Source organism: Lutjanus erythropterus, chromosome 14 (genome assembly GCF_056507025.1).
Source record: "Lutjanus erythropterus isolate fLutEry1 chromosome 14, fLutEry1.hap2, whole genome shotgun sequence".
Taxonomy (NCBI): domain Eukaryota; kingdom Metazoa; phylum Chordata; class Actinopteri; order Lutjaniformes; family Lutjanidae; genus Lutjanus; species Lutjanus erythropterus.
Window position 1 is genome coordinate 36,978,494 of NC_139330.1, and position 20,247 is coordinate 36,998,740.

General features: G+C 40.7%; 1 protein-coding gene across 2 annotated transcripts in view; it reads left to right on the forward strand.

Moving 5' to 3' along the window:
- birc6 (baculoviral IAP repeat containing 6) overlaps window positions 1-20,247 on the forward strand; it is a 152,153-nt gene that overhangs the window by 38,495 nt on the left and 93,411 nt on the right. For both annotated transcript variants that reach the window (XM_084735907.1, XM_084735908.1), the window contains exons 28-51: window positions 99-307; window positions 865-1,217; window positions 1,352-1,571; window positions 2,323-2,459; window positions 2,592-2,729; window positions 4,065-4,192; window positions 4,994-5,125; window positions 6,969-7,184; window positions 7,578-7,761; window positions 9,037-9,240; window positions 9,807-9,940; window positions 11,083-11,236; window positions 11,320-11,436; window positions 11,585-11,745; window positions 13,372-13,498; window positions 13,596-13,706; window positions 15,041-15,299; window positions 15,417-15,988; window positions 17,576-17,751; window positions 17,849-17,945; window positions 18,146-18,340; window positions 18,460-18,660; window positions 18,831-19,110; window positions 19,193-19,449. In XM_084735907.1, coding sequence (XP_084592033.1) covers window positions 99-307; window positions 865-1,217; window positions 1,352-1,571; window positions 2,323-2,459; window positions 2,592-2,729; window positions 4,065-4,192; window positions 4,994-5,125; window positions 6,969-7,184; window positions 7,578-7,761; window positions 9,037-9,240; window positions 9,807-9,940; window positions 11,083-11,236; window positions 11,320-11,436; window positions 11,585-11,745; window positions 13,372-13,498; window positions 13,596-13,706; window positions 15,041-15,299; window positions 15,417-15,988; window positions 17,576-17,751; window positions 17,849-17,945; window positions 18,146-18,340; window positions 18,460-18,660; window positions 18,831-19,110; window positions 19,193-19,449 — 4,762 coding nt within the window. The remainder of the gene's footprint in view (window positions 1-98; window positions 308-864; window positions 1,218-1,351; window positions 1,572-2,322; window positions 2,460-2,591; window positions 2,730-4,064; window positions 4,193-4,993; window positions 5,126-6,968; window positions 7,185-7,577; window positions 7,762-9,036; window positions 9,241-9,806; window positions 9,941-11,082; window positions 11,237-11,319; window positions 11,437-11,584; window positions 11,746-13,371; window positions 13,499-13,595; window positions 13,707-15,040; window positions 15,300-15,416; window positions 15,989-17,575; window positions 17,752-17,848; window positions 17,946-18,145; window positions 18,341-18,459; window positions 18,661-18,830; window positions 19,111-19,192; window positions 19,450-20,247) is intronic.

A 20,247-nucleotide genomic window follows, 5' to 3' on the forward strand; every position in this document is an offset into this window, starting at 1 on the left:
CTGCTTAGGATAGCTGCAGGATGGCTGACCTGCTGTGAACAGTTTTGTTTGTTAGTCTCCCACACTGATGCATTTTTGTTGCTTCCTTCAACTCTCAGATCACTGTGATTGGGCGCTATGGCAGCACCAACGCACGGGCCAAGATCCCACTGGGCTTCTACTATGGCCACACTTACATCCTGCCATGGGAGAGCGAGCTTAAGTTGATGCATGATCCTCTGCGGGGAGAGAGTGAGGCAGCCAGTCAGCCAGATGTGGATCAGCACTTGGCCATGATGGTGGCACTGCAAGAAGACATCCAGTGCAGGTAAGATGAGAAGTAAATCAACAGAACTTAAAGGTCCAATGTGTCAGATTTAGTTGGATTCATTGTCAGAAGATGGCAGAAAAGGAATAAAACATAAGTATGTTTTCATAAGTGTATAATCACCAAAAATAAGAATTATTGCGTTTTCATTACGTAAAATTGAGCCCTTTATCTCTACAGAAGGAGCGGCACTTCTTCCATGGAGGCCACCATGTTACATCGTCATGTTTCTACAGTCGCCCAGAGCGGACAAACCAAACACTAGCTCTAGATTGACATTTAATGTTTTTCACAAGTTTTTCTGCCAAAGTAGTGGCTTGGGAGGGTGGGGACGAGGTGGTTGCAATCTGTAAAGCTCACAGCTGAATGTCACTAAATCCTACACACTGTTCAGTGTTTTGGATTTGATTCGGATGCTGTTTGTTGCTTTTGGAATAAAATCCAAGCTATAATTAATTTGTCTAAGAAAACAAACAGGAGGATGTAGTGCATTTGTTGGGACTGTTTTCAGTGGCATATTAATTTACATTTGGTGCCCTCCTGTTCTTGCTGACCAGGTACAATCTAGCTTGCCATCGGCTGGAGACCCTCCTGCAGAACATCGACTTGCCGCCTCTCAACAGTGCTAACAACGCCCAATACTTCTTAAGAAAACCAGACAAGGTGGTGGAGGAGGACCAGCGTGTTTTCTCAGCCTACCAGGATTGCATCCAGTTGCAGCTGCAGCTCAACCTGGCTCACCACGCCGTCCAGCGGCTGCGCGTGTCGCTGGGCGCCGCTCGCAAGTCGTTGCCCACATCTGGGGCTACAGAGGCCCAGGAGTTGGTCCATAACTCCTCCACAGAGCAACTGAGGACAATCATCCGCTACCTGCTGGACACACTGCTCAGCCTGCTACACTCCAACAATGGTAAGCAGAGTACTGGACATAGCTGGGTCTGCTGGTCCATCAGAGGATGTATTTTGGAGATGACAGGAATATAAATGCTTTGATTTTTTCCCCCTTATGTATTTACAATGGTTCATGTGTGTGTATATCTTCAGGCCACTCAGTGCCCTCTGTGCTCCAGAGTACCTTCCATGCCCAGGCCTGTGAGGAGCTCTTCAAACACCTTTGCATCAGTGGGACGCCCAAGATCCGTCTTCATGCTGGCCTGCTGTTGGTGCAGCTCTGTGGAGGCGAGCGCTGGTGGGGTCAGTTCCTCTCCAACGTACTGCAGGAGCTCTACAACTCTGAACAACTGCTCATCTTCCCTCAGGACAGGTAGGATGCTTTAGCATCTCCATCGAGTGCACCGACTTCTCCTAAAGCAAAACTTGAGTATTTCAGCCAGTGTTTCCTGATGATTTAAGTGACTAATTGGGACAAGAATTTTTGAAACTGGTCCAGGCGGGATAAATGCCCAGAGAGGATTCTTCTTTTCTGGGTTCTTCCATTATTGAGTGTGGTGAATGAAAGTTATTATTCTTTAGAGCTGAAGTAGGTTTTTCGTTAATGAGCTCCTCAATGAATGTACTATACATTAGACAAGATTAAGGTTTATTTACTTTATAGACCTCTTTGTTGAAATGAGATTTCTTTTCTGTACTTGGTCTCACTCCTGTTTTAATCAGAATTAAACTTGCTGAAGTGACTTTCCACAGCTTTGTGAAGCCTGAAGCCTGAATGTTGCTGCTTGCAGTTAAATTTTCGTCCATCATAGCTACTTGCCTCTGTTGACCATATAAGGTTTGAAGACAGAGTCGCTGCTTGCAGCTATATTTTTATCTGTTTTTATGTCGTTTAGTGTGACTCTCTCTCTTAGCTGATGCTTTAGCTCAGCCCATAAGCTGTTTGCTTCAGAGATTCAAGAATGCAAAAACTGCAAAAGTATTTTTTTGCAATACGGTGCATATTTGGGAGCTAGATCAGCACAGACTCTGAAACCCCTGGTCTACTGCTCATCTAAGTTTAAGTCAAGGCAATGGTAGATGCTACATAAAGTAACTGCAGTATTTTTCTTGTTTGATCCCAGGGTGTTCATGCTCCTGTCGTGTATCGGCCAAAGATCATTGAGTAACAGCGGTGTGTTGGAGGGGCTCCTTAACCTCCTGGACAGCCTGCTGTCTCCACTGCAACAACCACAAGCTGCTGCCCAGCGCAGGACTGAAGGTAAAATACCTGCACTGTGGCAGCTGACAGGCACACAAATTCCACACGGAGTTGTATCTTTGAGAATGTGCACACGTACATTTATTCATTTGGCAGATGACTTTCTATAGTGTGTGTGTGTGTGTTTTCCAGGTGTTCTGGATATCCCTATGATCAGCTGGGTAGTGATGCTGGTTTCCAGACTGTTGGACTATGTAGCCAGTATAGAAGATGAGGCTTCAGGTGGGAAGAAGCATCTTGGAGGGAAAGAGCGTGAGAGAACTTTTACAGGTATATGAAATGTACACCTGTCCTCCTGTCACCTGACAGCTACAATTTACAGTTTTCTTCCACTGCATTTTTCCTCCACTTTTTGAAGTCGTAAAATTCAAAGAAAAGAAAAAAAAAAACTTCAGATCTTAGTTGTACCATTGATAAATCAATCATTTTTTTTATATTTTATTATTTCAACCAGTCAATATGCATTTTGATGGGTTGATCATTTAAGTTAATAGTTTTGAAAGGTTACAGATATAAATTTTCACATGCAGAGTTACATTTCGACCAGTCAAAACTGATTTACTGATATCTTTAATTTGATAATCAGAAATTTCTTTTCACCATTGAATAACAGTTGAACGTCCACATGTTGCAAAAACATTGTGACGATGGTCTGGTAGCTCTGTTGGTAGAGTGATCACCCCATGTATGGAGGGTGCGAGTTCTCTGCCACGACCGTTGGTTCAACTCCCATCCATGGCCCTATGCTACATGAATTTCTCAACTTTAACCCCTTTCCTGTCAAATCTTCAGCTATCCTATCATTAAAGGCATAAAAGCTCTAAAATATCTTTACAAGAAAGCAAAAAAAAAGCATTGTAACTAGTGGAATTATAATGTACATTGAAGATCTCTACAATCACAATTTGGCTAGTGGTTTTTGATATGAAAAATTCACTTCTGACTAGTTATAAAAGAAACTTTAGATATCTCAAATATAATTGTTAATTTGTAAATCATACTACTATAATTTTCACTAGTTACAATGTCATTTCAGACATCTGACATTTCCAAGCCAACATATCAATAATTTGATTTTAGATTTCTTGAATTCCAGTCATGATATCTGTGATGTGAGAACAATTGTAAATAGTAGCATTTTCACTAGTAAGAATTGAATTGGTGATGTCAGTTTTTAATATTTTGACAAGTGAGAATTTAGTTGTTTACAGTTATTCAAATTACATCAATATGTCGACTTGGAAGTAAACATGTCAAAATGGACAATAAATTGTTGATATCAAGAATTAACATTTTGAATAATGAGAAATAAATTGTGCATCTATTTAATTAGAAAAGGTATTGTTATCTACAGTTGCTATTACCACTACTATTAAATGTTAGTTTCCTCACAGTGTGGTAACCTTGCTATAAAACTTTCATACATTACACTTCAATGTATTGCATTGTTTTTTCATTTCTTTCATCTCCTCTTCCTTTTGTCAAACCGCTCGTAACACGCCTACCCTCATCTAGTTCACATCTCTGGTTCTCATCTGCCTCCAGCAGCAGCAGTGTGATTTGATTCAGTGACCTGATCACTGTTGCTGTCGGTCTGTCCTTCAGGTATTCAGTGGAGTTTCATCAATAACAGTCTTCAGTCCCAGAACTCCAGCAGGTCAGCTAAAGGCAGCAGCAGCCTGGATCGACTCTATTCCCGTAAGATCCGCAAGCAGCTCGTCCACCACAAGCAGGTAAATGTGTCTCATCCCAACACCAACGCACACTCAAAGCCTCACTCACAAATGTCTTTTTTAAATAGTGGGGATCATTATTGGTAGATATTCAGTAAAAATATGTCTCTTGTAATCGTGCTGTCACTCATGCTTATCACAACTGTTTGCTGTTTTAGTGAGGTAGCTAGCTAGCTATAGTTTGTCAGTGCAGCTAACACAGCAGAAGTAGGAAGCCTCGTTTTGATGCTCATGTCTGTCCGGTTAAAGTTACTGCATTCTGCTGTTAAAACAAACTTAACACTTTCTGTAACAGTTTCAGATTAAAGGCCCTCTAGTGTTTCAGTGGACAAAAAGCCTTCCTTTCTTAGTGAGGCTTTTATTGTGAAAAATCTGCAAGAAAGTGTTGTCACTGACTTACAACTCCACTCTTATTCATGGGCTTTTTTAGTGTTTTTGTATGACACCTAGTGGTAAAATTTGGTATTACTGGTCCAGTTTCCTGTAATATCAAACTGATCTATAATACTGCGTTACCAGCCACTACAACAAAACAAACAACAATCAGTGTCTCATAGACTATCAGCAGTTGGAATCGGTGGCAGAAAAGAGTGAACAGGGCATCCCTATTAACTAGTCATGTACAACAAAATATATGAAAATGTGCAAATAAGTTGGGTACTTAATTAGAAACCTCAGGAAAATGTTTTTCTTCTCTCTGTTTCACTCATATGCCTGTCTCATGAAACTGCCACGTGAACTGGGTTATCTGGAGTGAATGCTTTTGCAGTGCTTATATTAATCATGCCCTTTTTATTGTAGCAGTTAAATCTATTGAAAGCAAAACAGAAAGCTTTGGTGGAGCAGATCGAGAAGGAGAAGATCCAGAGCAACAAAGGCTCCTCCTACAAACTGCTTGTAGAACAGGCCAAGCTCAAACAAGCCACATCCAAGGTGAGCACTACATCCCTGCTGTACAGACTGTATGCAGCACCAGACCTTCAGCTCAGAAATGACTTCTTACAGAAGGGCCAGTGAACATTTCTTAATGCAGTGGTTCCCAAGCTTTCTCTGCTGGGTCCCCCTTTAATTGATAAGAAAATTTAAGCGCATAAAAAAAAAAAAAAATTAAAAATAATTAAATAAGTAAGCCTACACACATACATCACATACATCTGCAAATTCAGTTAATTGAGTTTCAGAAACATGTCACTGAGGTATGCAAGTTTCATGAGGAACTTGTTACAGTAAAATTTGTAGGCAAGATCACTGGCTCTTCCTTCAAAAAGATGCAGACCTGATCTCGGAATTCAAAGACCCTGTACAGCACCTTCCTCCGTGACAGCCATCGGTACTCGCTGTGAAATAGAACAGCTGTATGGTCGGAGCCCGTTTCCTCGCACAGTGCCGAAAAAGCAACTTTGACAGGTCGTGTTTTGATGTAGTTGACTGTGGCAATGATGTCGGTCTTTACGTCATTCAGCTCGGGACTCAGCTGTTTAGACGCGAGTGCTTCGCGGTGTATCATGCAGTGTGTCCACTGGAACGTGGGGTTAGACCCGCTTGATGAGTGCTTGCAGCCCTCCTCGTTTCCCAGCCATAGCCTGAGCCCCGTCTGTGCAGATCCCCACACAGTCCTCCCACTTCAGGTTGGCCTCTTTCAAGTAAGAATCAATTATTTTAAACAGTTCTTCTGCAGTGGCCCTGCCAGGAACTTGTTTGCAGAAAAGCAATTCCTCCCTCATATCATCTTCATCTATGAATCTGACATTACATTATCAGTAAACAGTCTTTGTTACTGTCAGTGGCGTCATCCATCTGCAGAGAAAAGCGGCTGTCACGCACCTTATCATTAATGAAATTGTTTTGGAAGCACATTTGGTGATGCTTCATCCTCTGCTTTACGTTTACGCGGGAGCCCCATCAGAAACTTGTTCATGTTATGCTAGAAGTGTCCAAGCATTCAATTAGTTCTTAAGCTTTACTGTGCCTTAGCCCCCCCCCCCCCCCCCGCAATGGCACTGCGCGCCCCCCACTTTGGGAACCACTGTCTTAATGGATTGCCCCCAGATTTTGTGATTTGCATGGCAACACGATTTCAAAAATAGGAAGACAGTCCTTTAATTTTTTTTTCTTTATTCTAATTTTTGTTAATTATTTTTATTATTGTTATTTTGTAGTTTGAGGCATCATTTTTTTCCTCTGTGATGGGAGTCTTCCAGTCTGTATGCTAAGCTAACTCTGCTTCCAGCTCTTACTGGATAGTTTAAGCAGAGATGTGAGGGCAGCGTTAACTTTCTCATCTAAATAAACATGTTTTCTAACATGTCAAACTATTACTGTAACAGCTCATTTACGTTGTTTTATGATCCTAGCCATTAAATTGATGAGTAAAATGTTACCATAACTGATGGAATGGAGATTGAAACAAGAATTCTTCTTCAAAATAATTATTATGCTTCCTGTTGTTGTACTTGCTGAACAAGTCCCATGTGAGATTAAACTTGGTATGATAAATGTCTGCATGATTATTAAAAATGTGTTGGCTGCTACAAAAATCAAAATTTCAATATTATTGATTTTGAATATTCCTTTTACTTGTCATTTGATTGTTGGTATAAATTGACCAACCAATGATTTTACCACCTGACTCAATAATGCACATTATAGTGCTTCTGTTCAATAATATGTCACTTAGTGGAGTATAAACAGTGGTGCTGTTGCATGATGTGAAACTGGAGCTGGTTTCTGTAGCTCCTCTGATGCAGTATATTAATATCTCATAATTCTCTTCCAGCACTTTAAAGACTTGATCCGTCTGCGGCGGACGGCCGAGTGGCCCCGCTCCACGTTGGACACTGAGTCCACAACAGCCAAAGAAGCCCCAGAAGTAGAACCTCTGCCCTTCACACTGTCCCATGAGCGCTGCATCTCTGTGGTGCAGAAGCTGGCCCTCTTCCTCCTCTCAATGGACTTCACCTGCCACGCTGACCTGCTGCTCTTTGTCTGCAAGGTATTCATCTCCTGGACCTGGACATGGACTTGTTCAGTTCTGTCATCTTTAAATACTAGGGTTGCCAATTGGTAATGTCACAATCAATCACAATCAATTAATAGAGCAATAGTTATTAGAAAAACATAAAAATTTGTTTATACCAAACAGTAACAAATGTGTTTTCCCCCTCAAACCTATATATTTAACAGATATACCTGAATATCAGGTAACATGCAGAGGCTCGCTGATAAAAAAAAAAAAATATTTGTTTGATAGTAGATTGATTAAATTTTACTCGGTCAATTGAATTCTTTAATGGCCAATCAGTTGATCATCGATTAATTATTATCATCCTTACTAAAACATTTTTTTATAATAATTTCATAATATATAAATCTTTTTTATCCCAAGGTACTTGCTAGGATAGCCAATGCCACGAGACCCACAATCCACCTGTGTGAGGTGGTGTCTGAGCAGCAGCTGGAGCGTCTGCTGCTCCTGCTTGTGGGGACTGACTTCAATCGGGGCGACATCTCCTGGGGGGGTGCCTGGGCACAGTATTCCCTCACATGTATGCTACAGGACATCCTGGCAGGTGTGTTCAGTTTGCTTGTGGTCTAGTGTCACATCTGTTTGGACTTGATCAACAGAAAGTGTGTTTATGTAGACGACTGATGTTTGGTCAGCTCCAAAAATATTTAGCCCGTCACAAATAGATGTTTGAGTTTCAGTCTGCTTTTAGAGCAGCATGTTCTACTGCAGCTTCATCTTTTTCAGTTTTAGACAAAAGCTTGATTACACTGGTCTACTCTTGAATGATTTGCAGATGATTTGTCAAATGATATGACAGTGGCTGTTAAATCAAGCTTCTGCTGTATGCTGATGATTCTGCATTGCTGATATCTGGGAAGGATGAAGAGGCAGTGATCTTAGTCTCATTTAGATGTTCAGATCAGGGCTTACTTTATTCTTGACATATCTTTTTTTCCCTAATTATAACCCTGATATTCTTTTGTACAACATCAGCCTGAACTGGCACGCTGCTGTTTAGGCCTGAATTGTTTTATTCATTTCATTTAAGTAAAAGGTTCAAAAATTTAACTTCATAATGTATCATGTTACCTGACCATTAAGGGCTTTGTATATGAGGAGGTGCAGCAAAGCTAAAACAGGACAAATATGATCTCTTTCCCTATTTCTTGTCAGTGGTGCTGCAGTATTATGGACCAACTGGAGAGGGTTTAGAGATTTAATAGGGCAGCCTGATAGTTAGAGTTGGGCACCGAAACCTGATGCCAACATGGCACCGGTTCTTATACATTCAGTAATGCTAATATGTTCAGCAATACCATCTAGAAGAACAATATCTTGAGTTAATGACTTTCAGAGATGTTTGGGACAGAGTAGAATGACTTCAGTTTCATCTGAGTTTAACAGCAGATAATTGCAGGTCATCCAGTTTACGTCCTTCAAGCATGCTAGACGTTTAGCTAACTGACTGGTATCATCTGGCTTGATTAACAGGTATTATTTGGTAACATCTGCACAACAATGAAAGTTTATTGAGTGTTTCCTTACAATATTTATATTAAGATTCAGTGTTTATATGTACAAATAGTGGATGAATTTTTTAGTATAATTGGTGATATTGGCTTCTTCTTGTAGATGAGGTAGATGCTTTGATCATTATTAAATGTTCGATATTTCAGCATTTCAGTTTCACAATTTGAAGATTATCATTGATTTTAACCCTGAAAAAGACGGTTGTTCCTTGATGTTTTTTAATGTTTATTCGCCTGCTAAAACTCAGCAGTCAGTTTGGAACTGTTGTAAGTTGTGTAATAAAGTGTAAACTTTGTCATCCTCCCAGGTGAACTGCTGTCTCCAGCATCTTTGGATGTCATGGACGAGGTGGCCGTGGGTGAGGAGGCTGGGGCATCGTCCTCGTCAGCAGGGGCTGATTCGGATGATTCAATGCCCCAGCCGGCACCCATCCCCCTGGTAGAGAGCATTGATGAGGCCTTGGTGCCTGATATCATCGCAGGTACTACTGGGACCTCCTCAGTATTCCAAAGTGCGTGGGTAGCCCCGTCCATCCTCCACACTTCCCACAACACAACACAGACGTTGACATGAACCCACACTTTTTCTCATCACTATTTGTGTTTTAGTATTTGTGTGGTTGAAATCTCCTCTTTTTTTGTATAGCTGTATGCTGACTGTTTTTCTCCACAATATGGTTTTATGTGTATTATCATAGAATTAGTTCTGCCTTTGGAGTGGGAGTTCAAACATGTACATTCAAGGCCATCTGGGGCTTTTTGTCATTTAAAGTAATATTGTCATTATGAATTTTGCATTATTTTAGTGTAAAGTTAACGTTTCATTAGAGAAGTATATATTTTTCAATTTTGACACCATCAGTTGTTTTACTTATTCATCATAGTGTTGTCATACAGAAATGCTGAATTTGGTCATTACTGTGTAGTGTGTTTGGACTCTTGCTCCCATATAGGAACTAATAGCTTTCAATTTAGCATTAAAATTGCCCAGTAACGTGCTAAAGAAAGAGTTTCTCTTGTTGTATGTTTTCCTAGTGTGTTTGCTTGGCAATATTAAAGCTGTTTTCATTATCCAAAGGTGCTCCACCTCTGTCATCTTTGGAAAAAGATAAAGACATAGACTTTGACTTGCTACAAGACCTGATGGATGTTGATATTGATCCTTTAGATATTGATTTGGAAAAAGATCCGCTCGCTGCCAAAGTATTTAAGGTAAGTTGATCATGACGTCCTGTTTTTCTTTTTCATTATCTCTATTTACTCACCTGTTACTTGGTACTGGGTTGTATACTGATATTACAGTTGACTGCTGAGTTAGTAAATGCAGCATCAGGCCTTTCTGACTGAAATGAACAGCCGTGTAGTTCTACATACGATGGAATAATAGAGACAATAGGAAAACTCTGATTTTGAGGTTGAAGTTGTTGTGTATGTATATGGTAGAAAAAGTTAAATTACAGTTTTATTACAAATGGTAGAACATTGCAAGATGTATGATTACAGGGAAAAGTAACATTTCAAGTAGCCTGAGGGATACAGGATTTTTGAAGTCAGTAGCGATATTAGGGAATGAAATGATTCTGATAGTGATATATCGACTGATATTCATATATCCAAAATTTCATCATTTTCAAATAATAAACGAAAAAAGAAGCAAACCCACATAAAATGTTCCCTATTAAACATAACAAAAAATCTCCATTATGTTCTGTAAAAAAAAATAAAGTGCTCATACTGGCACATATCTGACAACATACACCACAATTCTGAAAGGTTTGTAAGAGGCCAATATCAGACTTTTAATATTGGCCAAGCGATATATCATTCTGACTCTAATATCAAGAAGAACGTTGTTAATCCTTTTTATCATTAAAAATTTCAAGAATGAAGCATTAATTTGCACTTGTTGAAGAACAAGTTGAATACAAGAATTTGTCTTAATATTATAAGATAATATAAGAATTTTACAAGAAAAAGTTATAATATTTTATTTTATTGTATTATATATTTATATTTTCTCTTGCTTCAGCGTCAGTGTTCAGCTGAACTATTGTTATCAACAGAGTGAGAGCACAAGCTGAAAATGAACAAGGAGGTTTACCCTCATGATACTGTGTGAAGTTGAACAGCTTTGCAGGCTGCCTAATTTTTAGTTAAGTAAAGTGAAGGACGACAGAAAATTAACTTGTTGTAAATTATGTGGACAAGGTAAAGTTATTTCTCTGTTTTCTTCAGGGACACTTTTTACGTAAAGCAACATAATCAGCTCTTTGGGATTTGAATGTAGAAATAATGTGTTCACAGTAGAGTTGCCCTCATGTTTCTCATCCTCTCCTTCACATGTCCGTCCTCAGCCTATAAGCAGCACCTGGTATGACTACTGGGGTGCTGACTATGGCACATACGGGTACAACCCGTACATTGGAGGGGTTGGTATCCCAGTGTCCAAACCTCCAGTTGCTGCTGAAAAGCCTGGCTCACAGGGTCTGTCGGTGTCTGTGTCACAGGGTGAGTAGAGGCCTGACCTCTCTGAATAAATGTTTTGATGTCTTTCCATCTGACCTTTGACCTTTTACCTCTGTATTCCACAGCACTGGATGCCCGGCTAGAAGTGGGCTTGGAGCAGCAGGCTGAACTGATGCTCAAAATGATGGCGACACTACAGGCCGACTCCATTCTACAGGCCCTCACTTCAAGTTCATCCACAGGTAGCCACACAACACAAGCAGATGGACATTTCAGTAACAACTGCATGTCGATAAATATTCTCCTCAGTGTCTCAGTTCCTGTTTGAGTTTGTTTTGGCAGTGTATGTAAGTACCATGTTGTAAGACATGGTTTTGGTGTGTCTTTCAGTGAGCCAGGCCTCCAATGGGACTGATGACTCCCTGCTGAGGGCTCTCCATGGAGGAGGCGCTCCTCCAGGCAGTAGCCTGATGGTCCAGCCGTCATCGATCCCCATGCTGAGTGCCTGCTTCAACAAGCTCTTCTCCATGCTGCAGGTTCATCACGTACAGGTCAGCACAATTCTCCGTCATCATGTAATGTGCAGACTGTATTTGCAGCTAACACTATTTGTATTATCAGTGTATCTGTCAATTATTTTCTTGATGAACTGATAATTTGTTTGGTTTATAAAAATTTATACAATGAACAATGTTGATCACCATTTCCTGTCCAACCAAACAACACCAAGATATTCACTTCACTGTCATAGAGGAGTGAACAAACAAAAAAATAGTCACATCTGAGAGGCTGAAATCAAATAATGTGGACACTTTTTCTAGCCTGGCATTGCCAAAGCAAATGAAAACTCAAAATGATTCATTGGTCATCTTAGTAGTTGGCGTCTAAGTTTGTTGTCGATTATTGACTAATCAATATATCAACTTATCTAGTGTAAACCTGTGCCAAATCACTGTACTTCATGTAATGGATTTTACTTTTTAAGTTTTTTTGTACAGTTTTTACAGTGAAATATGTGCAGGAGACCCCCTAGAACCTGCTTTTCATTCACTTATTATACAAGAGAAGATTAAAAGTAACATTACAAATGATTATACAGGCCTGACTCACTAAAACTAGTTTCCAGCAGGTTCCTGTTCTGCAGCACATAAGACAAAATCACATCACAAAACAGAGGCAGTCAACAAAAAACAAAAAGACAAAAGGCAACACAGACATTCAGAGTGGAGAGGACTGAAATGCAGTTGGCATATATTATGGATTAGATCAGTGATTGCAAGTTTGTCCTTCCGTCGGATAGTATTTATACGCCTGTTGGAAATGTGTAACAGAGGTTATTGCTCTAATACAATATGGGATCTCAAGCCAGTGTTAGAATAAGTGCATGGGAGACTGATCTAGAGATGAATTCCTGTCTTATGTTGTTTCTTGGAACTAAATCAGTGAGTGTTGGAGATATGTTATTGTTTTAAATCATATAATAAAATTTATTAGCTTGATTATTTGCGTAGTTTTGAAAAGTTGTGGTGTGAAAGTGCAGAGCAGTGGTAGCTCTGTTACATAGTCTTGTTGTTGGTTCAGTACCATCCTTTGTGGTGAAGGACCAGATTGGGAGACAGCAGGATATTGTTAGAAGAGTTATTGCATGCAGATATGTGTCAGTATGAGTGAGATGTTGTGTGATGGAGTAATAAACATAGTTTCTAGTTGAGCTTCAAGTTTTAAAATGTGGTAATGGGAAATAAGTTGGAAATAAAATAAATCAGCAAAATCTCACCATGCTGTGCATTCATCAGCTGCTCCAAAAATCATTCTCAACTTTTGAAGAAAACGGAACACCAAATCCACATGCTCGATGGAAATACCATCACTTTATTTCTTCAGAAAATGCTCTCGCTTTGTCTAAGACCAAACTCTGTTCGTGTTTTCTAGACCAAATTTCAATTTTACAATTACATGTCTCAGATTTTTATTAAATGATTTCATTATGCAAAAAACTCACCATTGCAGTTGTACAAACGCTGTATATTAATGTTATGCACTGCCAAAGTCTGTATCATAGCCACCTTCAAACTAGAGGCTAAATATTTACTCATTGAACACCTTGTAAACTCACCTCAGTACCATATGAAGTGTAACAGAGAACAAGGTGAATGAAAAATGTTTTTCTCTCTCAGTTGGAGTCCCTGCTGCAGCTGTGGTTAACACTGAGTCTCAACACGTGTTCTGGTAGCAGTGAAGAGAGCGGCTCAGACATTTTCCTGTTCAATGCCAGCCGAGTGCCCACCATCCCCCTCAACCAAGGTCAGGGCTCCACCACTTCTAATCTCTGTTACCTTCCTCTCTGTTACTTTGTTTTATTGTATTCTTAATAAATATTTATTATATTCTGTGTGTCCAGCATCCATCAGCAGTTTCCTCACAGTGCTGGCGTGGTACCCCAACACCTCCCTGAGAACGTGGTGTCTGGTGCTGCACTCTCTCACCCTGATGACTAACATGCCGGCCTGCGGTCAGTCCACTCCACTCTTATTGCTCCCCTTCACTGTCTAAACTGTCAGAACATTGTCAGATGGTCACAACACCTGTTTTCCTCTCGACCAGAGTGTGCCAGTGTGTCTCATGAAAGAGCTCAGTCATTATGTCCTCATCATTGGTTGATAGTCAGTGAATGTGAAATACTTCTATACAGTCTACAGGAGCAGAAGTCTACAGATCAGATGGATATAAAGAAATACTTGTCTCTGACTTCTCTTCAGATTTCAGTATTCAGGTGCTGGAAATCCTTGAAAGTGCTTGAATTTTGATGTAGTGTTTTCAAGGTTTGGAAGATGATTGGATTTTGGATAAAGTACTTGAAGCTGTAACTGCATTACTTTCACGATAAATCGCTGTCTGGCTGAACTTGCTTTTTAGATAAAAATAAAAAATGTCTGAGGGCCTAAATTAATAAAGAAACCAGAATATTCAGATTTAAGAAGCTGAAATCAGAGAATTTGCACTTTTTCTTACAAAATGTCTTAAAATGATGAATCAGTTAATTAATCCTAACATGATCTTGTCAGTTGGAAAATAGGTCCAAACATGTGAAACATGTGAAAGTACAGTTATTTTCTTTATTGATTAATCTATTGATCATATTCTCTGCTAATCAGTTAAGTAATAATAAAAATAATAAAATGTCAGAAAATGTTAAAAAAATATCCATGTCCAAGATGACATCTTCAAATGTCTTGTTTTGTCTGCAACTCAAAGATTTTCAGTTTACTGAATAGTAAAGAGGAGTAAAGTACTGAAATAAGAGAAAATATTCATATTTAAGAAATTGAAATCAGTGAATTTCTTAAAAAATGGCTGAAACGGATTAATCAATTATCAGAATAGTTGGAGATTAATTAAATAATGGATTAATATCCAATTGATTGATTAATTGTTGCAGAAAGCCAGACAGATGACACATTTTGAAAAATGAAACTTAAATTTTAGTTGTTTATAGTATAATAACATCTGATTGAAGTATTTTGAGCATGTATATGTATATTAATGTCATTAAGCACAGCTGTGCTGGAAAAGGTTGGAAATGCAGCTTGAAAAATGCTTGAATTTGACATCAGAAAAGGTGTAGGAACCCTGAGACTGACATTATTTTTGAAGCATGTTTTCATAGTGGTTATTTAGATATTATTTTAAAAATAATGAAAAAATATGTCATGCGAAGATGTATCCAAACTTTTGACTGGGACTGTACATTTTTGTATATTATTTTTTTTGCCTTCATAATGTGTTAGTTGAAATTTTTCTGTTGTTTGGTGTTGAGTGTTTTCTCTGTGTTCAAACTTGAAACAGCCTCCAGCAGCGGGATGAGCTCTCAGGAGAGCACAGCACAGCAAATGGTGTCTGATCCCACCCTGGTCCACGTCCTGGTGCGCTTCCTGTCCGGCAGCAGCACCAATGGGACAAGCCAGCACAGTTCTCAAGTGGGACCCACCGCCACCCAGGCCATGCATGAGTTTCTGAGCCGCCTGCAGGTTCACCTATCCTCCACCTGTCCGCAGATGTTCAGCGAGTTCCTGCTCAAACTGATGCACATTCTGTCTACTGAGAGGTATGTTTGAGTCAGGAGAATAACCAGTCATTTTGACAATAATCACAACAGGAGTAATGTCAGTAGACAGCACTGTGAGTGGTCTTCAGGAACTAATGGTTCATTCTAATCCTTTAGGGGTCCATTTCAGTCAGGCCAGGGTCCACTGGATGCCCAGGTGAAATTGCTGGAGTTTACTCTGGAGCAAAACTTTGAGGTGGTGTCTGTGGCCACCATCTCCTCTGTCATTGAGTCCATCACATTCCTGGTTCACCACTACATCACCTGCTCTGACAAACTGGTCTCCCGCAGTGGCTCGGACAGCTCTGTAGGAGCTCGGGCTTGTTTTGGCGGCCTGTTTGCCAACATAATACGGCCAGGGGATGCAAAGGCAGTCTGTGGAGAGACGACACGTGACCAGCTCATGTTTGACCTCCTCAAACTGGTCAATGTGCTGGTGCAGCTGCCTCTGTCTGGGGACAGAGAGTTCAGCGGACGGCTGCCGCCGGCCGGCAGCGGTACAGCTGACAGTAGCGTGTCGGACGAGGAGAAGGTCTGTGGCAGCAAAGACGGCGTGGCTGGTGGATCTGCATCCAGTCAGGGTCCTCCCACAGGTGTGGCCGACCTGGTGCTAGCCAATCAGCAAATTATGAGCCAGATCTTGTCTGCACTGGGCCAGTGCAACAGCAGTGCCATGGCCATGATCATAGGTAAGATGAATCCACACAGTTTCAGTCTTTCAGCTAGTTCTTTGAATTTTACTTTCTGGTTCTGGTTGAGTCTCACTGTCCATCAGGCAGCTGTTTCCAGTGACGCACCACTGTTGGTGTTACAGGTGTAATTTGTAATATATTACCAGTTGCTTTTACTTGAAAGCAATAAGTTACTGTAGAGTAATAATTATACTACTTTTGCATTACTTTCATCAAAATATCGATATGTTGTTTCATACCTTAGCCCTGCAAATGCCCCTATATTGCAAGACTTACGGTAAAAAGACGTGTCTGTTTTTTCCATTCCTGTCTAGCCTGTGTCTGCAGCTTTGTATAGGTTCATGTCTCAACTGTGCCTCACAGGTGTAAGCATGACCTGAAGCATTTATATACCCTACCTTCAACAATACGCTCATAAACATAAAAATTATGCCCAATAAAAAACCCCAAACTTCTATTTACATGAAACCTAGTTGGAGTGGAGTGTGCGTCTCTCTCTCTCTCTCTCTCTCTCTCTCTCTCTCTCTCTCTCTCTCTCTCTCTCTCTCTCTCTCTCTCTCTCTCTCTATCTCTCTCTATCTCTCTCTATCTCTCTCTCTCTCGCGCGCTCTCACTCTCACTCTCTCTCTCTCTCTCTCTCTCTCTCTCCAAAATATAAGTGTCAGTTTTTGTTGGTGTTTGTGATGTGTCTGAGAGCATGATGGTTTGACTGTCATTTTTATTTATTCATTACTTTTATAGTTTTACCTTTAGTGAGGTGGCTGTACCATTTCTTAACACCTGTATTTTGCTATAGTTTTAAATTAATCTGGTGCATTACTGGACATGGAAAATGTAATGATGTAACCAAAATCCTATTACTAACATGTTATATTACTTTTTTTTAAGTCTGAAAGTAATCTATTACTGTTTCTTTTGTAACACATTACCTTAACACTGCTGTTCACTAGCTGCCCCATAGCAAACAGCAGACACACACTGACAAACTGGTGAACATGGAGGAGTATTCAGCAGTGAAGAGCCAGATAGGTTTTTCACGCACTGGTGGAGACTAAAAGTGGAGCTGAGAGTTGAATTATGTGAATATTGTATTTACATTTATCAGGTGGATTCGACTCCAAATAAAAGTAGACCTTTTTGGCAGAGTGGCTTTAGAAGGTGATAATTTGTCAATTTACAACTGCCCATGAGTGGGCAAAAAAAAATCTGTAGATGCTGCTTTGAACATGGAACCAGAGCAAGTTAAAGTGCACAGGCATGTTTATTATTTTTTTTATTTATTTATTTTTTTTTAAATTCTGAATGAGAAGTAGTTAAATTTAGCCGCAATGGCCAGGAGTGACATTTATGGAATAACGATGGTTATGTTAAAGTGTGTAACTGCAGCACAAGATGAGAACAGTCATTATGTCTGCAAACTGACTCAGTAATGTCAACTGTATAGCAACATTTGAGTGAGTTGGGGAATTTCTCTCTCCATAAAGCAGAGAACACAAATTCAAATATAAATACATTTAGATATATATACATCAGATATAGATACATTTCCACTGCTGTGAGCTGACACTTGTCTCTGCTCCTCAGGAGCCAGCGGCCTCCATTTGACCAAACATGAAAACTTCCATGGTGGTCTGGACGCCATCTCAGTCGGGGACGGCCTCTTTACCATCCTCACCACCCTCAGCAAGAGGGCCACTTCAGTCCAGGTCATGTTACAGCCCATCCTAACATACATGGCCTGCGGTTACATGGGCAGACAGGTGAGCATCACACTGTGGTCTGTGAGCTTTGACATTGAATTATTCATACAGTGCCAAAACTTGAATATGTTTTTTTTTATTATGTTATGTTTTGTAGGGGTCTCTGTCCACTTGTCAGCTGTCAGAGCCTCTTCTGTGGTTCATTTTGCGAGTGTTGGACACCAGTGAGGCTCTCAAAGCCTTCCATGACATGGGTGGGTATATACACAGTGTGCTGTGTGTTCACTTCGCTCCACTGCAGCCTCTCTGCTGAGTGTGTGTGTGTGTGTCTGTGTCTGTGTCTGTGTCTGTGTCTGTGTGTGTGTCTGTGTCTGTCTGTGTGTGTGTCTGTGTGAGGTACCTGTTCACAATGTAAGCAGTTTTGTAAAACCATATGTTTCTTGTGTTTTGCCAGGTGGTGTGCAGTTGATCTGTAACAACATGGTGACCAGCACTCGGGCCATTGTGAACACAGCACGCAGCATGGTGTCTACCATCATGAAGTTTTTAGACTCAGGTCCTGGAAAGACAGCAGATGGCAACTTGAAAGCCAGAGTGATGACATCAGAGCCAGACAACGCAGAGGGACTCCACAACTTTGCTCCTTTAGGTAGTTTGACTTACTTTCCACTTAGTTACATCTTATGGGACACTGTTTTTACAGTAATAAAACTCACAACACCCCATCAACTCCTCTGAACTCTGAAAGATCTCTTTGTCCCTTTGCAGGCACCATCACATCCAGCAGCCCCACAGCGCAGCCAGCAGAGGTCCTCCTCCAAGCCACGCCGCCCCACCGCCGTGCCCGCTCAGCAGCCTGGTCCTACATCTTCCTGCCGGAGGAGGCTTGGTGTGACCTCACCATCCACCTCCCTGCTGCTGTGCTGCTGAAGGAGCTCCACATCCAGCCACACCTTGCCTCTTTAGCCAGTGAGTAGCACCCAGTCTAACAATGAAAGTACATAAAAATATATATAGTTTGGTGTTTTTTGGAAAGTGCAATTCAAAATAATTTTTGCTGCTATCCAAAATCTTTTCCATCTACATGGATGAAAACTCATTCCTGTATATTTTTCTGTCCCCTCCCTTCTCCTGCGCAGCCTGCCCATCCTCAGTCTCAGTGGAGATTAGCGCTGATGGCGTCAACATGTTGCCACTCTCCACACCAGTCATCACCAGCGGCTTGACGTACATAAAGATCCAGCTGGTGAAGGCCGAGGTTGCATCGGCCGTTTGCTTGAGGCTGCATCGCCCTCGCGATGCCAGCACGCTGGGTCTGTCTCAGATCAAACTCTTGGGGCTGACAGCATTTGGTAACACCTCGTCCGCAACAGTCAACAACCCCTTCCTGCCTTCTGAGGACCAGGTCTCTAAAACCAGGTACTAAAATCTGATTCTGGATTGAGAGGGTGTCCATGTGATTGGTTGTGGGTGTTCTAACTTTTTCTTCTTCTTTGTACAGCATTGGGTGGCTGCGTCTTCTCCACCACTGCCTTACCCATGTCAGCGACCTGGAAGCCATGATGGCCAGCGCTGCAGCACCCACCGCCAACCTGCTGCAGACCTGTGCCGCACTGCTCATGTCACCCTACTGTGGCATGCACTCCCCCAACATCGAAGCCGTGCTGGTCAAGATCGGCTTGCAGTCCACTCGCATAGGACTCAAACTCATCGATATTCTGCTGAGGAACTGTGCCGCCTCTGGCACTGACCCTGCCAGTGAGTCACACACGGCTGCTGCGCTGTTGACTGTTAATCATCCACAGCAGAGCTACAGGAGCTTAAAAGCATCAAAAAAGTCTTAAAATAGCCAAATTTATTCCCTTAAGAGGTCCTTAAATTAGGTTGTTTGACAAGGGCATATTTCAGATATTGCACAGGTAGTAAAAGTGTTTTTGTACTGTAAGACTACACAAACAATTTGAATAGGCCTAAAACCAAGCCAAGCCAAGCCCAACCGGTACTGCTAAATTTGAGCCCAAAGCCAACCAGACACTCAATGCCATTTTTTTGCTGTATATTATTAATTTCTGAGTATTTGTTTGCAGACTTCCTCTTCCTGTAAGCTTTGTTGTCTGTTTACAACACATGACATACATAGACACAGACATTTGGCACAGTCAGAAAGAGAAACAGAGACATTTCTTGATAAATTACATTAAAAAGACACACCTGACCAAACCAGAACCAGTCTCGATCAAAGTTTTGGGTTCTGTTTCTAGTTTGTTTTTTTTCCCCATAAACAAATCTACAAGCACTTGTGCTGTGGAAAAGTTTCTTTCAAACATAATGTAATGGGTCTGGTAGCAGAAGGTACCAGTGCAATAGCCCTTCTTTTTTTTTTTTTTTTTTTATTTACTTTTTATTGACATTCAGTGACAAATAGTATGAACATCTACTACCATTATTAATCACAGAATATCAACCTGAATGTCCCTTTTTTTTTTTTAGGAAAAAGAGAATACATATAAAGAAAAACATAACACGAACATTAACATGTAGGGAGTGAGATGTGGT